Source organism: Micropterus dolomieu, linkage group LG12 (assembly GCF_021292245.1).
Source record: "Micropterus dolomieu isolate WLL.071019.BEF.003 ecotype Adirondacks linkage group LG12, ASM2129224v1, whole genome shotgun sequence".
In the NCBI taxonomy this organism is placed as follows: domain Eukaryota; kingdom Metazoa; phylum Chordata; class Actinopteri; order Centrarchiformes; family Centrarchidae; genus Micropterus; species Micropterus dolomieu.
Genome location: NC_060161.1, coordinates 25802549 through 25827502, shown reverse-complemented (window position 1 = coordinate 25827502; position 24954 = coordinate 25802549). Strand labels below are relative to the sequence as shown.

Sequence of the window (24954 nt, the reverse complement as noted above, 5' to 3'; positions counted from 1 at the left end):
TTTTCTTGGCACACTTTAGGCCCCTTAGTGCCAATTGGGCATCATTTAAATGCCACGGCCTACCTGAGCATTGTTTCTGACCATGTCCATCCCTTTATGGCCACCATGTACCCATCCTCTGATGGCTACTTCCAGCAGGATAATGCACCATGTCACAAAGCTCGAATCATTTCAAATTGGTTTCTTGAACATGACAATGAGTTCACTGTACTAAAATGGCCCCCACAGTCACCAGATCTCAACCCAATAGAGCATCTTTGGGATGTGGTGGAACGGGAGCTTCGTGCCCTGGATGTGCATCCCACAAATCTCCAACTGCAAGATGCTATCCTATCAATATGGGCCAACATTTCTAAAGAATGCTTTCAGCACCTTGTTGAATCAATGCCACGTAGAATTAAGGCAGTTCTGAAGGCGAAAGGGGGTCAAACACAGTATTAGTATGATGTTCCTAATAATCCTTTAGGTGAGTGTATACACTACTCTACTACTAATATACTTAGTTACATTCCACCACTGCACTACAGCTGGCCCAATCTTTAATTGCATTAATTGTCTTTGTTTGAAAAGATGTTAAAACATATTTAAACCTACAGCGCACTGCGAATATCTATGTAAAGTACACACAGAGATAATTAAAATGTATTTAAGCCATTGAGGAAATTGTTTCACGATTGCTCACTGCTCACCGAATTTGAGCAGTAATGGAAAATGTTCTGGTCAATAAGGAGTTGATGCAACTTGAATTATCTATTTAAAGCTTTAAAAGAAAAGTTTGCAATTTATATGCTAATTTCTTCTGTCATCTCTCCCTCTACCACTGCCTCTTTACAAAGGCTATGTATTAAATAATCACCTCTGTCACTACTACAAGGGCAAGAAAGCAGTTCTCATCCTTCTCGTCATCTCTTTCACACATCCCATTCACCTCAATGTTCTTCACTGCTCCATCTATCCTTCACTTTCTGTCCTTCCTTCACCTTTGTCCACAGCCGTGACATAAACATCCTCCTAAATCTTCACCTACGTCACCACTCCTGCCTGAGTAAATAACACTTCTCTTTTCTGTCCATCCATCCCTCCAGCTTCCTGAATCCTTTAGCCTGGAACAGCACTTCACTTTGCCCTATCTTCCCTTTCATCCATCCCTCCATCAGTGCTAATGTTTTGCTGCATCACCATGCTGTTGAAGGTGAAAAGGTAATTTACTCCTCCCGTTCAATGTGTTTAGTGATGCTTCTATCTGTCCCTACATCCTCTGAAAGTCAGTATACACACCAACTCGGTAGTCTGTTTGAACCTCACACTTTTTTTTGAAGTAGCAAAAAGTGTCAAGTACAAAGTACAGTAACACTTCGCCATCGCTATAATGACTTATGCATATATTTATAACACGATATAATGCGTCCATAAGACATTATAACAGTTATAACACTTACAAACATTAGGCACTATAGCAAAGTTCATAACGTATTATGACCTTTTGATTTAATGTTTTATAACTATAGTAATACCAGTTTATATCAATGTGCGGCAAGAATCTCTGACCATGTTCCATAACACATTATAACCACCGACTCTGCCTCGTTATAAATACACTTTAGTCACCATTTACAATTAGTGATATAAAATGGAATAATAGATTATAGTAATGTTTAAAGTTATATAGCATGTTTTTGTTTGCTTTAAGTAAAGTGATAAAATATCTATCCCTGTATAATATATTACAGGTGGATATAATACCATATGAACTAATTATAAGACCTTATAACACATCCATCCATCGTCAACTGCTTATCCTGAGTACAGGGTCGCGGGGGGCTGGAGCCAATCCCAGCTTACAACAATTTATATGTACTGCTTAGTATGTCAGCTTATTAGCATTTAGATGTCAACATGTTAGCATAAATTATACGGCTGCTTTAATTTAGAAAACAATTAACATTTGAGAAGTTGGCTTCTTTTCTTAAATATAGTAAATCATTTTAGGGAAAAATGTTTTTTATTCTGATATAAAAAAATATAATTTTGGTATCAATACCAGATTTGAGCCGGTGCTAGTAGAGAGAAAAAAAAGCTGGTAAGAAACCTAGTCAGAGGCATCCTCTGTATGTAAACTTTACCTGCAGTGTAGCCTTATGTGTGCATCTTTGTGTGTCTTGTGTCTTCTTTTGTCATTTTTGCTTGCAAAAAGAAATACATAACTGTAAAAAAGCTCTGGCATCAAGTGAAAACAAAACAATCTGATTTGGTATGATCTCCTTAAATCTGTATCCCTGTGATCTTCTCTACCTGGGGAGAGAAAGCATGTCACCAGTCTGCAGAGCACTCCTATCTTCCTTCCTTCGTCAGATCTTTACCTGTGTCACCTCTTCTCCCCAAGAGAGAGAAACACCTTCACTTCCTGCTCTTATCTCTCCCTGTCTCCCTCAGTCCATCAACGTATCATCTCGTGGCTGCTGTTATCCCTCCTTCCCTCGCTCTGTCCTTTCACATCCGTCTGGCAGTATTCCTCATGTCGTAAAGAGCTGGAAACAGCAGGGATCTGACAGGCGGATGGACGGAGAGAGACGGTGATTGCCTTGGGGTTTTCTAACTCTGTTTCTTTCTCTAACTCTATCCCATCAAATCTCCATCTCTTTATCACTCATGCGCTTGCTTGATCCCTCTAGTTCTCTACTCTTCTCTCTTTCTGTCCCATTAAATATCTCTTCTGTGGTTATTCACTTTGTATTGGCTCAGTCATTATCTCAATCAGTCCTATCCTTTCCCTCCCTGCCCCCATTCATCCTTCCTTTTTTTCTGCTCTCTATCCCTCTCTCTGCTTTCAACACTCATTCTGTTTCTATATATGAACATAGACACATACACACAGACACATATAAATACTTCTAAATACGCGCTCACGTACTGTATGTACACACCTACAGTAAATGCCAACATAAACTGGGATTATCAGTATAGTGTTTAGCATGTTTGCTCATTAGTATGTATTGGTGTTATTATCCATGGAAGGTTAAAATCAAGGGCAGCTGAACTTGGTTTAAGACACTCGAAGATGTTTCATCTCTCATCTGAGAGACTTCTTCAGTTCTAGCTGACTGGTAGGGAAACCCAGCCATTTAACCTCATTGTCAAGATGATCAATACTGCTTGGTTCATTGGTGCTCGTCGTTATGGTCGCTGGAGACACCGGAGGCAAAGCCTGAATGACCATTGTTGGCGTTCTCACATGAGGCCAAATGTGAACGTTTGTTTAGTTTCAGGTGAGGAGATGAGAGCTGGGTTTAACACATATTGGTGTTATTAGAATATGAACACATGGTTGTTGAACATTAACATGCAAAGTCAAGGCAGCAGTAAAGTATTCAACCTGAATGCTATAAATGTCAATATGGAAAGCCATCCAAAAGTGGCTGCGATATTTCACTCTGGAAATGTGGCCATGAATAACTGCAATGAATATATCGATTTCTGCTGGGATTTGAGAACAAACCTCAACACCAGGCAAGATGCACATACACATATAAATATTATAATCTACATAAACAAGCACACTCACAGAGACTACTATATTCTCAGTTTTCAGCAGTATTTTCAGTCAAATACATCGCTGTTGTCAGTAAAACTGGTGTTTTGGGCCTCACCAAAGAGAGAGACTTTGAAAAAGCCAAAGGTTTATAAAACAAATCAGAAAAACAATCGTATCAACATTGCACTCCTCCCCAGGGATTCCATGAATAGAGGTCACTCTTCAGGTTGAGTCCCTACCTCTTTTTGGTGGTATTTGATGGCCAGTTTGAGCTTGGCCAGGTCATGGCACTGTCTGGGGTCCAGTTCCTCGCTCTGGTCGTTGTCTCTGTGGTTCAGGATGGTTTCCAGCTCTCTTGAACTCCTGGCCTGGTCCAGAAGGTCTTTGGCGAACCGTTTGCACTGCTGCGATAGCTCCTCGTACTCCTGACGAAACTCATTCTCCACCTGAGGAGAAGAAGATAGTACAGACAATGAGAGTGGCAGGACACCTTTTGGAAGTACTTCTGACAGGACTATAACTATCCATAACTTTGATGGTTCAATATTGTCTGCTACTGTCTATTCATAGCCTGAGAGAAGAATCACTGCAGAGATGATGATGATATGAACTGTGAGGCTTTGTGTGATTACACTGCTAGAACTTAAAGAAAAAGAAAAAGTTCAATATAAAATCGAGGTACAGTCACTTATAATATAAGTATAATATAAATAATATTTGGTGCTGCTGCTTCCACAGAGGTTTTAACAGCCCATCAAGTTTAGGATGTGGCATCACTCCAGTAGAGTTTACTTAGGTTCTTGGAGAATCGATGCCAATGAGGACTGAAACTGCTCTGGTGTACCAGCTCCTTATTATGACAGTTTTAGTTGTTGTGTCATTTAATTTGACAGTAAGCTGTACATTGTGGAAATAAAACCTGGCAAAAATCCTGATGCCAATCCTGGTTCTAAAACCTCACTGACAAGTCACTGTAAAGCAGACTGAACCTGTTCTCCACAAAGAAGAACTGGCGCAAACAACTGACCCCTTGCTAAGCCCAGTCCAACAAACTGTAGGTGCTGCCACTGTCTATTACTGCACTCCCTGGAGAAATATTGTAAAATGTGTTGTAAAGATCGATCTCAGAAAGAAGCAGACAGTTTTGCAGTTGCATTATAGATTTGAAGGTTGTATTCAGGCTGTCAGACTGACTCAAACAGACATGAAAAAAATGACAGATAGAAGCTAAATCCTACCGATCACACAGCACAAGTGAACCACAGCATCCCCCGACGATTGAGACAAAAGACAACAATGAACGATCAACACTGTTCCTGTAAAGCTGGGTAGGCCTCTATTCATTATTACAATCATTAAAAGAAGAACATTAAGGCTTTCTGTTGTTACATTCAGTAGGAAGTTAGCTGGCGTTAACTAACATTACATTAGGAATGATCCACGGCCAACATTTTTCTGGATTTGGAAAGAGAATAAATCGTACTTCTCCTATCAGCCTCTCTTGGTAGCAACTGTCAGTATTATAAGTGCCCCAGGAACAGCGTTTGACCTTATCTTAGAAAAATACAGCCAAAATGGAGCACATCCATGAAAGTGTCGGACCTCATCCTATACTGCACTGTGATTGGCCAGCTGTGTATTCGGGGAGTGGCTTAGCAAAGGGTCAATTCATTCTGCAAGAGGAACCCTGTACCTGTAACAAAAAGTCGTTTGCCAGTAAACACACAACTAAAAAGCATCAATATCCTTGCCTTGCTGAGCTCTTTGAGTTCCCAGCCCAGTCTGAAGGCAGTGAGGATGGGATCTTCACTGGACAGCGCAATGAGGGAGGGCGAGGCCAGAGCCTTGTAGATGTTGAGTCGAGACCGTGAATGCCGAAGACTGTCTACCTACAGAAGGAGGCATAAACAAGAGGGAAAGATCAATTCATCACTTTCAAAGGTTAAAACCCACCCATACCACATCATACCCTGATATGTCTCATCTCCTTAGGAGGTCCAAGAGCTGTGAGTCAGTCAGTCTTAGAAATAGTATCCAAAATCCTGATGGATGTTTTAAGATTTCAATTCACATGATGGTTTAGTCACCTGAACTGCAAGCTTAAGAGAAAAGTGGCAGTGTTGTAATCAGATTATTTACTTAAGTAAAGTACAAATACCACAATGTAAAAATACTCCATTAGAGTAGAGGTCCTTCAGTAATTCTTTGGTAAAGGTGTAGCTGTTTTATTTATTAGAACGGGTGCATAAGACAGACATGGCACCTGTCATGGACATGAATGAATCTTTATGAACATGACATGTAATTGTGTGAGATGTTATGGCAGCTCGACATAAATCAGGACTATATATTATATATATATATATATATATATATATATATATATATATATATATATAAGAAGAAAATGTGCGTTGTGAGTTACAAATATATTTTACACTAACTAATTAAATTATATTGAGTAGAAGAGGAAAATACGGAAGAGGGGACGTTAAAGACATGTAATTATTTAAGAAAATATGCTTAAAATAAACGGTTCAAAGGGAGTAATAACTGTATATTCAAATATTGCATTGCAAAAATGAATTTGTAGAGAAATAATTACTTACCTCTGAACTGGATACACACTCAACACAGTCACATCGTATCTGGTGTGGTCTGGGAATGGTGACCTAAACAGAACAACAACATAATAAAAGATAAATTATTATCAGCTAACATCTAAGTTAATTAAATTCCAGTTGCTGACAGAAACTTGTGTGTATAGTGTCACCTTCCGCTGGACGAGGAGCTTGATGATCTCATAGTTGTTGGTGTGAGCAGCGAGCATGATGGGAGTTATGTCTGGGGTGAACTCTGAAAACTGACTGTCCATCATCAGCGACGGTACCTGAAGAAGAACAAAGAACAAACACTCTTTTATAAAATGGAAAAAAGGCACCACCTTCATTTAAAGGGTGGATGATAACTGAAATATAAAAATAAAATGATTTTTGAGCTTCTTCTTAGACTGTCAATGCCCAATTAAAAAGCCTTGATTCAGCACTGTTACGTAAGGGGAACAACTCAAAGGAAAGGACAAATTAATCAAATAATGAATCAAATTAAACTCACTTGAATCAGATTAAAACAAATTAAATTAGTGTAATGCATTCCACAAAAAAAGAACACTGCAGAGGTACATATTTAACGGCACATCCTCGCCAAAAACTCATTATATCCCTCATTGACGTGACTCTGAACACCTGCTGTAGTTTGAGAGAAACAAGAGAGTGAAAGAGCGTTTTATTACCAAGTGAAGACCAGGTGGTCGGTCATTACAAGTAGATGTGAGAGAAAGACAGAATAAAGGATATATTATGATCAATTTTTCTTTTACTACAAAGTGTGTACACACACTTTGGATCCCAGTGTTTTTAACTGTATTGGTCTACGGGATGCGAACATTTAAACCAAATTTTCCTTGTTTCCTTTCCTTCATTTCAATGTTTTAGAGGTTTTAAGAGGCAAAACAAAAGTATTTCACAAAGAATAAAAAATACAGAAAATTAACACAAAATACACATTATTTAGTGTGTGATATTTTTTTTTTCATTATTTGCTAGCCTGTTAATCATCTCATATATTTTAGTGGGGTTTAAACCCCAGGTTGGGAACCAGGGATGTGAGGTTTAAAGCTGCAAGTACACACTTTAAAGCTGAAACCATTTAGCTTAGCTTGGCACAAACGGAGGGAAACAGCTAGCCTGGCTCTGTCAAAAGATAACAAAATCCACCTATTAGCATCCCTGAAGCTCACTTTTGAACACATTATATTTCATTTGTTTAATCTGTATAAAAACCTGAAGTGTAAGAAGGACAATTTGTGGTTTTTATGGGGGTTATGTGACAGACTTTTTTGGGCAGTTGCCCTCATTTCCTGGGGTCTCAGCTGGTTACTTCACAGCGATTACAAGACTGCCAGCCATAAGTTAAGGATTCTCGAAGACACTCTTGGAAGAGGAGGTAAAACTCTGTCTCAGTTGTCAGTTATTGGTGGATAAATTCAAAACAAAATACAAGGGACAGTCAAAGCAACATGAAAGTTTGAAAAAAAACAAAAACCTACAACCTCAATAATTGCTATTGAGTTAAATCTACTACTTTTCTCTGTCCCCATGTAAATAAGATTGCAGTAAATGAAACAAAAAACTTTAAACCCCTTCTATGTAGCACATAAGCACTAAGTATAAGTTTGACATAATAATGTTGTTGTAAGTAGACATTTTAAAGTGTTTATTAATGAATTGATGATTTTAACATCTCCTATAAAGAGATTTTAAATTACAAATGTTTTTCTATATAGCATATTATACACAAGCCTTCACGCACGGGAGTTATAGTTGTTGACAAATACCTTAACAAATAATTATATGTGCATACAACTACGTAAATATGTATGTAAACTTTATTTGTATTTGTTCTTTACAGACAAGAATGAAAACAAAAAAGATTAAATGACTGCCCGAGCCACGTGAAGAGGAACTGAGCTAAAAACACAACACGTAATAAAATGCACGATAAGTACACAGTATGTGGAAAAAGTACACAATAATAACACAGTACAACTAAATTGAACAACATTATAGTGTGTCATAAACTATTTAAGTGTTTATACTGCTTTTCAATGCAAAATAGGGAGACTTAAAAGTGTGAACACACACACACGCACACACACACACACACACACATACACAATCCAAAACATCAGAAGGAGTGAGAGGAGCAGACTTGAGGAAGAGGAGGGAGGAGTGGAGCGAACACATGTGGACTCTCTTTCATCTCTCAGAGTGAGAACGAAGCAGAGTGCTTCTCTTCGTCCTTCTCATCTTCACTCTGTCTGCCTCCTCGGTCTGTCTTTCACTCCTCATCCTCTCCTCTTCTTTTCCACCTATCCTGCCTTCTTCCCAAACTGTGAAAGTATTAATTTAACAGTGAAAACATTATGTTAGCATCTTCATCAGCGCGGACTGAAGTGTGCGCCTGCAGCTTCATTCCTCATATCACTGTTTCCTAACCTGGGGTTTAGGACTCCCTCTAAGCAAAGAAGAAAAAACATTTTTAACACATTATATATATTTTTTTAATTTTCCCACCACCCTGTCTACCATCTTCTCTCCTTTCTCTACACCCTCTCTTCTTCATCCTCTCTTCAGTCTTTCTCCTCTTCTGACCTCCTGCTGTCTTTGTTTATCGACCTGCTTCCTCTCCTCTCATCTCTCTCCTCCATTTTGGTCTTTTCAGCTCCTCTCTCCCTCCTCCCTACTGCCAAAACCTTTTTTCCTCATCCGATCTCTCTCCCCCTCTTTTCTCCCCTTGGCGTGATAAGGAGTGTGAGAACAGCTGCCACGGGCTGGGCATCACACACAGATTAAAGAGACAGGGAGAGAACACACAGGTAAATATAAATGTACTTAGTAAAACACACAGGAAAATATGCATTTTTGATGTTTTTTGATCTGAAATTTTGATTTCAATGATTTTTTATGCATCAAAACATTCATTGGCTTTTTGCTGTTGGTGAGGACTGACCCTGATTAGAAAAATAACACTGCAATATTTATTTAGTTATGTACTGTACTTTATATCAGAGGTCTTCTGGAACAGAAATCGTTTACCTTCAAAGTTCCTGAACAAATGTTTTTTTGTTTTTAAGAGACACAATCAACATGGACCAGAGGGCCGGGTTCAAACTGATCAAAGGATAATAAATAAACCTCACCCAAAATGTGGTCAACCGGAAAAGACCATAAAATAGTAGTTCAATAATTTGAGAAATACACATATTGTTTTTTGGTGGAGATAAATAGTAACTTCCTGGAGTCTCTGCTGGATGCCTGGCAAATGCTTGCAGCCAAGAAACAGCCCCACAAACCACCCCCTAAAAACAGCAAATTGTATTTTTTACACTTTAGTAAGAGATTTAACGAGATATAATGTAATTAATGAGCTTTAGCATTGCATGTAGACGGACATAGCGAGGCTAGCTGTCTCCATATGTTTCCAATCTTTATGCTAAGCTAAGCTAACCAGCTGCTGGCTACACCTAGAGATGTATGGATTTAATTCTTATTTGTGATCTTTCCTTAGTTGGAAGTTTAGATGCAAAATGCTATGAAGGTTAAAGTGAAGGGCAACTGGACTTGGTTGAAGATACTAGAAGACGTTTCGTCCCTCATCCAAAGGACTTCTTCAGTTCTCTCTTCTTCTAGTATCTTCAACCAAGTCCAGTTGCCGTTGACTTTAACCTTCTTTGGATAACTAAGATCTGGATGAATCTTCACAGACATCGATGCAAAATGCTTTCTCAATGGTATCAGAATCTGAGTGCATTTATATTGCACTTTTATCCAAAGCACTTTATAACTCGCCTCTGAATTACTCATTCACCCGATGATGGTAGAGAGCTACCACGAAAGGCACTCGCCTAACCACCCGGAATAACATGGAACGCAGTGTCTTGCTCAAGGACAGTTGAATGTGGACAGAGCTGAGCTTGGGATCAAACCACCAACTCTGCGACCACAACCGCCGCTGGGCATTCTTAAACCAGCACTCAAATTGTGTACCACAGTGGGCCTCGTTTGCTTTATTACACTGCATCTTTTGCAGGAAAAAACTTACTGTGATGGTTGCACCTGCTGCCACACCACTGCCCTGTGTCAGCGAGCAGATAATTGACGATACATAGCTCATAGTTTATTTATTATTCTTGGCAGTTACATTACATAAGTTCCTATTTGTAGTGTGCTCATATAGTTAACTTCTGAACATTCACACTTTAGTTTGCCTTAAGTTCTAATTTCTATTTCTTGAGTTACCAGTGTTGAGGGAGCTGCTGCCGGAAGTGGCCAATTAGTCTGCCCCAAATGCCTGCCACACCAAGGAATTTTTAGTTTACAGATTTTGCTATTTTTTTCAGACTCTGTTAGGTTGTGCTTCTGTTTTTGTTAAATGTTAATTTATTTATGCTGATGGACTAATGTCCCTGTTTTGTTTTATTTGCAGCTTAGTTGGTAGTGTCTGTCTTTGCATTATCTATTTGTTTCAAAATTGGTCTGATCAGCTATTATACACATTCCACATTGTGCTGTTGTGTCTGTCGGATTTAGCTTTGTAGTAGTCAGTTCAATTATTGCAGCCTGAGTTTGGTTAAGATGAGCTCCTCTATGGGCCCAGTATTCAGTTGCTTGGTCCCTCACACCCACAAAGGAACTGCTGATTTGCTATAACTGCAGATCAACCAGAGTCACTTGAAATCAAATCAAATAAATCAATACAGAAGGTTTTTGTGGTATTGATTGATGTAGTTGGTTAGAAAAATAGTAATTTATACGGGGAACTTTACGTAAACATATATGTTTGCATCCACACATCTGCAGATGCACTGATTGCATAATCTCTCTCTCTCTCACACACACACACACACAGATCAAAACAACCAAAAATTATCTTCGACTCCAGCAACACACAAACACACACATGTACACTTAATCTTTTTTTTCCCCACACACTTCACACATCAAAGGGAAGAGTGAGAGGGAGACTGAAAAACCTTTCCTCATCTGTATCTCTCTCTCTCTTTCTCTGTAACAATTTCTCTCACTTCCTCTCTCCATCACTGCTGATGTCCCTCATTTATTATTCCTTCCCTTTCTCTCTGTCTGGATTTCCTCACTCCATGCCCTGCACTCTTTTTTTTTTTATAAAATGTGGCTTTGCTTCAGTGTCACCATCTCTCTCCCCGTGTTATCTCCTTCCCTCATTCGTGCGACTCCTTTTTGTAAACTCAGGCCAAAGACCTTCAGATTTCATCCACCTTTCCACGTTTTCCTCCCTCCCTTCTTTCCTTCCTTCCTGGCGTTGCTGCCTCATTCCTCCTGGTGAGCTGGTGATATAGAAAACTTTGGTCGTAGTTAATCAGTGAGTAGGAGAGGAGAGAGAGAGAGGTATTAAAAAGAGAGAGGGGGAGTCAGACTGAGTCAGATGGAGAGGGATGGCAGGGAGGTCAACAGTTTTGCTCGCCAGGAGAAGATAAAAGGCATCGACTCTACCTGTCAGCTGGGAAAGAGCAGTTTAGAAAACACACACGGAATACACACATCCAGTTCTTAATATAGTTATCACATTCAAACACACACACACACACACACACACACAGCTTCTTTAACTTAGAGTATAAAATTCTGTTCACGAATGTTGCTGTTAGATTTACCTGTTCAGATGCTTCAGTCTCCGAATCAACAACAAAAACTTTTCTGTTTTCCACAAGCAGGTGTTTGTATCCAGATCGGTAAAATGGAAAGACTGTGGTGGGTAAAAGTGAAATTTGCCAGGGTGTTTGCTGCCGCTTCTCTTTTAATGCAAATAAATGTTGACTGATATGATTTGCCTGTATATTTGTTTTATACTGTTGTGCTGCACTGTTTTAAAGCTGGAATATTTTTCTCTGAGGTTAAATGTAAATTTTGTATGCCCTCTGCATGGTGGAGTGTTATTACGGCATAAAGCCTTCATCTTCACCCACTGATGATCCGTGCAGAGGTTGAATGGACTGTCAAAGTGCACCAGTGTGAACTCATCTATGGATGTACACTGGCTGTAGTTGTTCAGTCACACTGGTGTGACTTTCTGGTTGATAATGTGAAATGTGTTTTCTAACACTGTTTTGACAGTTTTCAGTTCACTTTCACCGCTTCCTGTCTTCATGCACATTTATTATGTGTTGTTTTAAGCAGCTTATTAACACTAGCATGTTTATGGAAAACATTTACACTCACCACTTTACATACATTTTATAATGAATGGTATAGTAATCATTATTCAACACATAATAATCTGCACACTTTTAAGCTTTACTAAATGATAGTAATGGAATTTTAACTCGCGCATAAAAATCTATTAAGGACCATTAAATAGTTCAACATCCATTAACGCTCTCATACCAGGGGATGTGATGCTAATTGGTGACTAACGGTTTGTTAGTTAAATGTTTAGATGTGTAAAATGTTACTTATTTATATTATATCTTAAAGACTTTGGGTGAGCAGAATTTTCTAAACCTACAAGAGGCTGTTCAGGTCTGAGATCACCGTATGTCATTGTGTAAAATAACTAAAGGGGATCAAAAGAAAAGTAATTAGTGGAAAGAATCAAATAGAGAAGAGAAACAGGAGGATGTGCAGAAAAAGAAAAAAGAGACACAGAGACACACAGCGAGAACAGATTTATCCTCGTCCAACTGAGATGCAACCAAAACCTTCCCACAATCCTCTGCTTCGGCCAAGGGTTGGTTGCCATGGAGACGTGGAACCTCACAGCCTCAGACGGTCCAGGAATTAATGTACACGAAGAAGAACACTGTTTCTCCTCTCTTGTGTTTTTCTCTTTTGTTAAATGTATCTCCTTGTTCTCTGCTTTTCCTTTCTCTCTCTCTCTCCTCTGATCTTTTTTCTTCTCCAATGTCTCTCACTCACTCTTCAACCCCCCACGCCCTCATCATCATGTGCTCCCTCGCTCTCTTTCACTTCCTCTCTCTGAATCTCTCCTCTTCGATCCCCCTTAACACCTACATGTTAACTGAACTGTGCAACATGTTCTTTTACTCTCTCTCTCACACACACCCACCCACACACACACACACACACACACACACACACAGATATATGGCATAAACAAATATACTGTCTGTCTCTAAATCCTATTTCACAGTGTGTCTATAAAACGAGCTGTTTAATTTCCATCCTCTCAGCAAAACGTGGCATGAAGCATTACAATGAATGGATGCACTACTCATTATCACACACACACACACACACACACACACACACACACACACACACACACACACAGTACATACAAATGGAAAAACAAACACATTTACAGATGGGTAAATGCAAACACGTGAATGTGTCTGGATGCAACAGATCAACATGCATGCACGGAGGCCGTCTCCCTCTCTTTTGTTCAAAGACACACACACACACCTGTTTCTCGCCGCTGGGTCTCCTGTGCGACAGCAGCAGCTCCACGGCGCCCACCACCTCCTTCCTGATGGCGTAGAGCAGGGCGTCGCCGGTGTGGATGCCGTGGTCAAGCAGGAGCTCCATGATCTCCAGGTTCTCGTTCTCAATGGCGATGAGGAGCGCGCTGCGGCCCAGCGGGTCCAGGCAGTTCACGTCCATGTTGTAGTAGACCTCCGCCTCGCGAAGGGCATGTTTGACACCCGCATAGTCACCTGGGGAGGCAGAGGGAGGGTGGAGGGGTTGATGGTTGAAGGAACAGACCTAAACAATAATGTAAAATACTTCCTTACAAGTAAAATACCTGCATTTAAACCTGACTCAAGAGTACAGAAGAATTATGAGCATAGTGTATTAAGTATAGGGATTTTTAAGATTGTTAATCCTGATGCAAAAATGTGTAAGCAGTTATTTACTATTGTAGCTGGTTAAGGTGGAGCTGGGTTTAACTACTTTACAGTTACTAAAGATGGTTTAATCCAGAGCAGGGGTGTTGCTAGACATAAAGATCTGCTGGGGCACAGGCCCTCTCATCCCTTATCTAAAATTTTGATTTATGATTTTAGTTATTTTTGATTCAAGTGTATGAAATGTATCAGTATGTGCCTCACCAGCATCCCTTGCTTAGCCCATTAATATTGGCTCTGTCATGTTAAAGGAAAGGCTTTGACCAGAGCATGCACACCCACACCTACTGTATGTCACCACCTAAGATGAATTCTGCCATGGCCCTCCTACCTGACTTGTGAGCCATGTAAACAATTTGCCATTGCTCGTCACACCTGACACTGCAGTGCTCTCACTACCACCTCTCCATTAAAACAGTCTGTCTCTGTAATAAGTCTGAATGGAAACCTCTTCTAGAAAAATCTGCTGATTTGAATGGACCTCTGCGCACTAACTCAATCCTCCATTAGGGTCTATACTGCTTGTATCTGATACTGCCTGTAGACCAGTGGCTGTACTATTACTGGCTGAGGCTGCCTGTATTTCTCTAGGGTCTGTGTGACCTTTTTAAAAAATGTTTGGACTGGGTCTGTGCTGGTACTGTATTTGGATCAGCTGTGCTAGTATTGGCTTATTATTATTATTATTATTATTATTATGATACAGCATCTACTCTACTGACAAATTTAATCATAGCACCTGTAAATTATAGAAAATAATATTTGCTAGATATTAATGTTATCAGCTGCATAAGGCCCATTCAAACTGGCTCCCAGAGGTTTCTTTTGATACATTTTGAAAGGTAAAATACTACTTATATAACTTGACTAGATGTGTGATGTTTATTATTTACTGAAAGATGTACATCCATATCTTGTATTAGTCCAGAGTTGTAACTAAACCTTCACTGAGAGACAGATAATCACTGTCTTGTTTTCAAATTATGTGTGCCATCACACCGTGTGGTCCGACTGCGGAATGTAGCACCGCTCAGCCGGACCCTTCTCCTGAAATGCGCAAGTTTAATTTTGTGCACGCGCGTATAAACGCATGTTTACGCGCAATGTGGTTCATGCTGTAGTTTATAAACATCGTTGCACGTTGCCGTTTATCAAACATAATAAATAGTTGTTCAGTCACAGTCTGGCAAGCAACCAAACAAAAACACACTGAGAAACACTGCTAAGCTGGTTAGCAGGACAGACTGAGAGAGATTCACTGCAGTTGCATATGAACCTGCTCACATCGGACTTTCAGAGAAGAGAACACAAGTTTACCTGACTGCTGTTCCCGAAAGTCACTCTCATTGAGTTATTTTCTCTTCTTGCGCACAGAAGGATAGTCCTTCTTTGTCCTCACAACGTAGTAAACACTTTCATTCAGCATTGACTCGTGTTTTGCGACGTGTCATATCCTTAACAATCTGCCGTTTCACTTTAACCAGTAGTTTTATTTTGAAAGTGTAACCGGACGTTGGATATATATATATATATATATACAATCTGTATATATATATATATATATATATATATATATTATTGCTAACTTGACCGGACGTTGCTCATGTAGCCAATTGTTGCTAACTTGACCACGGAGTCCTACACGTCCAAAAACAACGGCAAGGGTTCCTGACAATTTTACTGGGGCACTGCACATAGATGCTGGGGCACGTGCCCCAGTAAAATGTGTCTAGCGACGCCAATGGTCCAAAGGTTCCCAGGGGTCAAACCTCCAAAATCCAAATGCTAACATTTGTTAGATGTCTGAAATGTGACAAGGAGCCCCAAATACATGCTGTAAGAGGTCACAAGCCCAAAAGGTTGTGGACCAGTGTGTTCGTCTTTAACAATTCTTTTATAAGCTTTTGTAACATACAGATTGTAGTGGAGGAGAAGTGTAAGGTAGCTTAAACTGGAAATACAAGTACCTCAAATTGTGCTTAAGTATAGTACTTCAGTGTACTTTTCATCACTGGGAAGATTTCTTTAATGATATCCTTAATGTTCATCAATATATAAACACAGACGTCCCCTAGATAATTTAACAGGACTTTAGATTTACGTCACGGCCATCAGTTTCAGTTTCAGCGCCACTTGCTGAACTTATTCAACATTGATCAAGAATCCGAAAGTGATTTCATTCAAACTGTTGAATATTTTATCAGGTTTCTACAAAGTGTAATCTTTTTCTTCAGCTTGACATTTGCAGAGCACACAACAGAATTTAAAGCTTGGTGAGAGATGTTTCTTACCATATTGTGAAAACCGTAGCGTTTTTATAAAGGAACCACATCTTTTGTACTGATGATTCAATCAGGAGTTTTTAGGTATCACCTTACAGTACACTGATGCAGAAAATGGGACTGGAATTAATAATAGAAACATAATATGTTCAGTGGGACAAATATGACTTTTAACAACTACTTTTATAAGGCTGTGATCATTTCATTTTCGCAACATTCATTTGTTTCATATCACCCAAAGCTTAACAGGAAGAATGTGATTTGGATAGGTTCTCATGCTTGGTGAACAGTTTGGGTTTCAGCATCTTGTTCAAGGACACTACGACAGGACGACAGTCTGCTGAAGCACATGTCAGCTGTTGCAGAGATGACACCTGTGAACTGTTGGCTACAGCAGAGTCTGACTGACCAGCTGCTGCCACCGTTCAGCCATCAGAAAGTATCGACTCTGCATCATTTAGGAGGTGAGTGGATCAGGAGAATGAAGAGGGAGCTATGATGATGCTAATGGAGAAAAAAGGAACAGATGGCTGGATGGTGGTGGAGGAAGGTTGAATATGTGTGCACCTTTCTCCACAGCGGTGAGGTAGGCCCTCTCCTCAGCAGACAGCTCCACCTCAGCTCGCACGATCTGAAGCGGGATGCGGTCGCGGTACGGCGAGTACGTCGCCTAAACAAACAATCACAACACAAAAACTCATAACAAGAAACATAAAGAACACAACCCTAACTCTTCAAGCCACAATTGTTGCTTTTTTTTAAATTTAACAATTGTTTTTGAAATAGTAGATGCCTCTTTTTCAGGTAGTGATTTTACACTATTTCACTATCCATTCCTGCTATTTATTGTTACACTTTTGTTAATACTGTATAATCATGTACTGTGCATATCAACATTGATTATGCTTAGAGTTTGACTTTCACTTTTACATGATAAGGGTTATGGATTTTTATGTGAGCACCTAAAATAAAGAGCATCTTTGCTCATGTCAGAAGTTATTACAGCACATAGCATATTAAATTAAGCTTCAGGGAAAATGAGCAGATGTGCTGCATCATAGAGAAATGTCCACATATTTAATGAGTGAGGTGATTTAAAGTGAAATCTAGAAGCTATATTGATCAGGAGCTGTGTGATTCAGCTCAGCAGGTGACAATGATTGATCAATTGATCACATGTACTTCTGCTTCATGGTAATTCATCAGAGCAGCAATGTCAGAGACAAACTCAATAGTTTATATTGACCGGATGAATTTGGATCAGTAGCCCTGTGTTCTTTGTGTCAGTTCCTGTGATCAAACAGGGAACTGTTTTCTAGACGACACAGACTGACACTGGCATCCCTGCAGCCACACGGCTAGCATGGCTTAAACAGTAATTATTTGATGCTCGCTGTTTGGTTTAGGGCTTAAACAGGCTTATAAGTCAAACAAATCAGCTGTTGGATTTCTCTGTCATCTGCAATTATAAATTCTTCATGCGGCGGTGGATATTTTATTTTTAAGTCAACTATTATAAAACATCATTCATCAATACAGTAGAGCTGAACAAGACACATGAAACAGCCGAAGCTGCGGTTGAAAAGAAGTATTTAGTGTTGAAGTAACCATGAAGTTACAGTAAATAACGCTACCACAGATTATTTCATTAGTCGACACTGAAACAGGAGGGAGATGGACAGACTGACAGACTTGTGTGAATCTGTTTTTGTCCTGTATGTTTTCTTGCTAACTTATCTTTGTGAGGACCAATAAGAGTTTTAACCCTTACACTGAGGACATTTTATCAAGTCCTCATATTGTCAAAGTCCTTGAACAGCGGACTTGTTTTTTTATGGTTTAAATAAGCTGCAAGGGACTTAATGTAAGTCAAAATATTGTCCTAACATATGTGTATTGGACTCACCTTCTTGTAGTACAGCTGCGTCATAGGATTCATCTGTCCAGTCAGGAAGAAAGAAGAGCAGAGGTGAGAGTTACTAAAGAAGACCAGGAAGAGGAACATCACCAGTCATGAAATAAATAGAAGCGAATGAAGGAAAAACTCAAGAGAGAGAAAGAAAGATGTTGTTTACTTAAACGTCTCAAAGTCACGAGAGAGAAAGGAAGAGGACAGAGCAACGTCTGCAATACAGGTGGAATCATAACTCAGTCAAATCTAAACACCCAGATCCAATACACTTCCTTTATGTGTATCTGCAAGCTGGTGTGTTTTCGGTAACAGACTCGAGAGTAGGTGTGTGTGAATGAGAACTCCGAGGCAGGTGCAAAGCAGGTAGATTTAATGATAATAATAATAATAATAATTTCCGTGGGGAATAAAACATGCTTTCACTGGGCGGTATAAAGCCAGCTCAACATCATTTCTATCATTCATTTGGACAAGTGAACCACCTTTTTGTCAAAATATGATTATATAGAAAGATGATAAACAGCAATTATGAATTTATAACAATTTAAATCCAAAGTACGTAAAGTGGCAGCTGAGTCAGTGAAGTCTTTTAAGTCCCTTCTTAAAACATACTTTTATAGAGCCGCCTTTCCTGATGTTGGTTGATTTTAATGAATTATCTATTTTTCTTTTAACTGTGTTTTTATTTCACAACTTTCTTCCTGCTTTTACCGTGTTTCTTATTTTGTTTGCTGTGTTTTACTTTCTTTGCTCTTTCAAAAACACTTAGCAACATTGTTTTGATAAGAGCTCTATCAATAAAGATTATTAATATTATTATTGTACTTTTATAACATGTTTACATTACTATTATTATTATACATTCACGTCCATCTATACACGCTGCTCTATCTGTTTATGATCCCTGGATAAAAACGTTCCTGTATCCTGAAAGAAAGTATGTGTGCCATGTACCGAGCCTATGTAAAATAAAATTGAATAAATTGAAAATATAAAGTTGTTAAAGGTCGGTAAAACCCCTCAACTTCACCTAATTCTGTCTGACATTTGAAGACTTGCAGAAAACCAGCAGACAGCAGGAGTACCGTAGGCGTATTTATTTATTTATTTTTTTACCAGCGATAAAACCATCCAGACATTGATGGACGGGCAACTGATGGATTGGGCAGTTAAAGCAGTGCAGATTAGTGACTCTATTTAGCACAATTAACAGCACACAGACCAAGGATAAGCCTCATCCCGCAGTATTACTGGCTCTAGACTTGTTAATATGTGTAATCTCCAACATTTAGAAGCTCCGCTTGTTTGCACAATTATATTTATTCATGTAGGTTTTATCACGTTGACTTTTTGCACCATAATTGCTCCACATTTGTTTATTTTGGGATCAAGAACTGAAGACAGATGATGCATTTTTATTGTTAGACATTTTCAAGTGTGGGATTCATTTTCCAGCAGTAGAGAGCTGTCAAAATGAATCCAGAGGAAAGAAACACTGATAACCATCTGCATGTGTCTGGAAGACACAATTACTGAAGCTGTTGGTTTGAATGCTGGGGTAGTTGATTACAATTATCTTCAATAGTAAATAGTGCCGTCGTGTCCCTGGGCTAAAGAAAAGATTGAACAACAATGAGAACTTGGACATTCTACATAAATTTAAGTTTTGGTCTAAGAATAGAAGAGTGTAAAATGTAAAATAAAATGATAGAAAATATCATTTACATCTCAATGTTGTTAGTCTTGGAAAGTAAAACAGAGAGGACAGGAACAAACTGCAATCTGCACAGATGCTCATTTCCAGCCGTTTTCCTCTCTGGAATAAAGACCTGACGAGGTAAAGACTACAGAGTTCAGCATGTTTAGCTACAGATCAGTTTGGTTCTTGGTCAGAATTAAATGAGAAGTACGGCTTGACTTGGACCAGAACATTCAAGTCTGAAGTTTTGACCTGGTAAAATACAGAATCAAAAACTAAATCCGACACCTTCTGGCAGGCTTGTTCAAATGTTCACAAATGCTTGTTTCTTTCAACCAATGGCTCAAAAGCAAAAGTTTACTATTACACAAGACAATGACTCCTCAACAACATGTTTAAACTCTGAGCATTATAGGTTACTACTGCCCCTTCAAATTTCAAACACAAAGTTATGGATATAAAATGTTAAAAAAGTTGTCATTGTTTGCATTAAAAGATAAGTCAGACAATTTACTCCAGTTTCTGCAACACTGGAGGGTTTTAATGTTCTGTCTTTCACATGATGCTCCAGTTTGTGACCACAATGCTGGCTCATCATGTATCTCGCTGATGATGACAGATATGCTAATATCACAGATGTGGGTTAGCAGCTCAGTCTGACACTGTAAATTGAGCCTATTATTGCAGCTGTGATACAGATCTGCAATTCAACCAGGCTGATCGGGGGAAGCGGCGAGTCTATTTAAAACCGCCAAATACACATCTGATCACAGTTAATGAGGAATGAAGCCTAAAATCTCTACTATTAATCTACTACATTATGGTCAAGCTGCACCACCAACCTAGCTTCTTATTTACCGAGGCATTTTGAAGCTGAATTTACCAGCAATCAAAAAAGTTTACATATACACATATATATTTGCTAACGACTAGATCTCAATACAATGCAACTTAAGAAAACATGCAAACAGAAAAAAACCTGACAAAGGCACTGTAAATACAGAAAACACAAGCAAAAACAGAAATGTTGGAAGTCGTACACAACAAAATGCAGAAACTAAAAATGAACAAGCTCATTAATCCTTGGTTCTGTTAAATGTTTTATTTTAGTTTTAACATTCTGAATACCTGAGATATTGGCTATCTACTGTACCTGCAGTTGTGCCAACCGTTCACTAATAACTATTTTGTAGTGTCCCCTGGTAATTTCTATTGTGTTTTAACTCATGTTTTGATTGCCAAATAGGTGAATGGTGCCTCCTAATTTGCTTGTGTTTTATTTATTTTCAGCACTTTTCTAATTGGGACATACCGGGTGATGAAGATGTTTTCTTCATTTGCTTGCCTTATGTTTGTTTGGCTTTGCTACAAAGTTGCTCTGCATTAAGCTCTCTTGGCCACCGTAATACTTTCACATACAATTAAAAATCAGAGCTAAATTGAAATTTAATCTCAGCTGATTTTAAATATTTCCCACAGCGTTTTATAGTTGAGCTGCTTAGCGTGAAATAAAGGCAGCCTCTACTAACATTTGAAGAATTTATTACACTTTCATGATATATAATCTTCAGGGGAGCCAACATCACACATTTAACCATATTAGACAAGAGGTTTTAAAAGTAGGAGGCGGGCCTCCCCGGGGGCGCTCCAAACTGTTTCAGGGAATTGACATTATTAACTAATATTAAAATTTGCTATCAAAGGGAGATCACATAGGATAGCCTTAATGTGTGCCATTTGGTTAAAAAAGGTTTAGGAAGTTTAGTTTCTTTACCACTTTATCAGAGTCAGAAACTATTAAATACAAATACATTCATTTTTGGTGTACATTTGGTGTAGTCTGAAATTATGTCAAACAGCAATATTAAACTGTTTTGGTCTATGTTTTGTTTTTTAAATGTCTATGGCACCAAATAACATGATCATGATCCCAATAGGCATCCAGGAATTGTGCGAAACTAAGCACTAAGCTTTGTCTGACAGGAGGCCCGTAGTCTCAGACTTTAAAAAATCCTGGTTTAGACTTGTTGCCTAACCCTAGCCAAGTACTTTTGGTGACTAAACCTAACCAAATTGCAAAAGTCTAATCGGACGTTGCATATTTATTGTTGCTCAGCGTTGCTAACTTAACTGCGGAGCCCTAAACCTCTACAAATGACGCAAAACGGGTACCCAGGGCATTAAAAAGCGACACCTTGACGAAGCGTCAATATGCGTCGAGTCGTGAGTGAGAATGTGTTGGTATTTAAAAACTAAGCCCAATTGTGAAAAACCTGAACCTTAAAGGCCACAAACACTGCAGCTATACACACTTGTGGCTCCTCATCCTGTCAAGTTCTAACACAACTCCCTCCTGAAGAAGAGTGACAAATCACTGGCAGAAAGATACAGGTCCTGAATCCTAAATCTGACCGGACTAAGCCTGCTGTGACACAGAAATCCTCTGGATGACCGGCTAACAGGTTATGCAGATAATGGAGGGCTGTCTTGGTCAGAATAGGGAGATTTATTGGTCTGAGCTTGATGCAAATATTTTGCTCCACTGACATTTTTGTCATGTGTTGTGTTTGTAAAGAAGAAAAAGAAGATGTTGCTGTCAGTGGACCCTTTATCAACAGCTGACAGATAAATGAGTGCCTCCAGTTACCAGCATTGTCAACTGTGGACTGAAAATACTGACTCAACTGGCAATGGCAGTTTCCATGGTGCTTTGAAGTATAAATGTTACACTGGGTTACTCACAGTCATTGTGAGATTGACAGTCATTCCCAAAAACTTTTACTTGTTCTACTTCAGTTTATTTATTCCATCAATAACGAGTCTGATTAAACCCTATTAGCCGCTGAGGAAGAGGCAGGAGGAAACACCGTGACCTCGGCATCTTGTGTGTGTCTGACCTTTTTGTAACGAGCCACAGTTTGCCATTTTAATTTAGCTAATTTATTTGCAGTAAATTAATTCACATCCAGGGTGACCTTGAGTGACCAGAGCATGGCTGGACTGGCTGGGACCGAAGTGAAGTGAACTGACCCGAGCTGGTTTAGACTGAACCAGACAAGACTGACCGTGACAAACTTTGGTATAATTTATTGTTCAGTCTAACTGGGAGCTGCAAAGTGAGTTCCAGTAATCAGCTGGTAGGACGGAGGACAAGTGAGGACAAAGACAAGACTGCTGTGATGCCAAAACTTGAATTGAAAAGGAGAATTTTCAAGTTCAAACTATGGAAGATTGAAAAGGCCTAAATTACAAGTAATCAAACAAAGAAATAAGGTGAAAAACAATACCCATTATTATATTTCCTTTTTATGTATGCATATATTGTGTCTTAATTAAAAAGCAATTTGTTAAGATCATGATTATTTAGCTTTTTGTCTTTACTAACTGAATGAATTGTTTTATTTATATTTAGGCATTTTAAATCTTACATAATATTCAGCAGACCCATTTTAACTGAATAAGTCAGATTCAACATCAACACAACTACAACTTACACACTGCTAATTTACATATCATATATATATCATAGTCAGCAGCTGTTAAGAAATGTTGTGTGCTACTATTGCTCTAAATACTGCTTAATAAGCTTAAAAACAATGTGGATTAATCAGAAAGATGGGCATGGCTTTTAGTGTAACAGAGTCTTGTGATAAATCACAAAATGAGCTGATTTAAAACAATATTTGGTCAATTTTCACTACTAAAGGAAAAACATTTTGTTGTAATTATTCAAGTAATAACATATTTTGCTTAAATATTTCATATACATTGCAGTTTATCTCAATTGCTCCAGGCTTTAGAACTAAAATTTCAAAACCATAACTTCATTTTTCAAAAAAGCACACCCATTTCTCTAAACTCTACACACAAATCCCTTCATTTCTCATTGCCTATAGCATGTGGTCATTTACAAAGCACTAACATTCAATATCGTTCACTCAAGTTTGCACAGGCTGAGCTCAATTAGCACACAGCTACCCAAGTGGAAACAGTCATACAAACAGTCATAAATAATAACACACCAATCAGAAGCTTCAATAGATAGATAAAAGGGCACAAGTTAGTTCATGTAAAGGAAGTGGTAGGACACCTGAGAGGAGGAGGTGGAGGACGAGAATCTCTGGCCTGTCCCAGACCAAAGACAGGACGCCGGGACAGAATAATAGGTTGTTTGGTGTGATGTACTGTGTTGTACACTAAGGAATAAAAAATGTGCAAATGTTTACATTTGTTATTTGTTTTGTTTTGTTCATCATGTGAAAATGTTTTTGAGGGGGAGCACCACAAGCAACATTACTAATAACCAGTTTTTGTAGTATTGTTTTGAATTTATCTCACTAGTGTGTAAGTCTGTGTTGTAGTGAGTGTGTTTTGAGGGCTTATTTGTTATGTCTGAGGGCAAATTTTTGGCCTTTCAGCAAGATTGAATGGGTGAGAAGTTGTGGATTTGTGTTTAGTGTTTCAAGAAAAAGGGGCAGAATTTCAAGGAATGTGTTTAAGCAATCGAGAAATACTTTCATTTTCATTTGACTCATACACAGGCCCTCTGCAAATCTGCTTAACTCATATAATAACGTATGGCGTGGTCTCTCTCTGTGGGCCCGTGTACACCAAAGCATTTTTTTCTGACGCCAGCGTCTTTTTTCAATTCATTGCAATGGGAGCGCTGCGTTTTTACATGCTGGTAAAAACGGCAGCAGCGTGATGTGGCACTGAGCATTTTTTTCCGGTCACCGAAAGTTGAAAAATGTTCAACTTTGTCCCAGCTGTGCAATCACAGTAGAGGAGGTGCGTGGCAAATACCACACAGTAGCAACGGTTACTATCCTGTAACCAGGCTTTGTCGAACCTCAGCTCTTGGACCAAACGGTGATACCCGGCGAGATGTTTCCTCGCCCACAAAATCTCATAAACCCACATCCGGCGAGTCTGTCCTCTCTCTCTACCTGCTTCAGTCTTCTCTTCATACAGAGCAAGGGCCAGAGTGAGTGCTCTACTCTGTGTTGACATTTTTACATCCAGTAAAGTTAGGTAGAATTGCAACAAAATAACAACCAAAGC

At 38.9% G+C, this 24954-nt stretch overlaps 1 protein-coding gene across 1 annotated transcript in view; it reads right to left on the bottom strand.

The window, feature by feature from the left end:
* Positions 1–24954, bottom strand: part of trpc5a (transient receptor potential cation channel, subfamily C, member 5a) — a 186106-nt gene that overhangs the window by 86786 nt on the left and 74366 nt on the right. Inside the window, exons 2-8 of the mRNA XM_046064956.1 lie at positions 18189–18221; positions 16850–16952; positions 13558–13808; positions 6306–6422; positions 6142–6204; positions 5284–5421; positions 3772–3978 (exon numbers count right to left, since the gene is read on the bottom strand). Coding sequence (XP_045920912.1) covers positions 3772–3978; positions 5284–5421; positions 6142–6204; positions 6306–6422; positions 13558–13808; positions 16850–16952; positions 18189–18221 — 912 coding nt within the window. The remainder of the gene's footprint in view (positions 1–3771; positions 3979–5283; positions 5422–6141; positions 6205–6305; positions 6423–13557; positions 13809–16849; positions 16953–18188; positions 18222–24954) is intronic.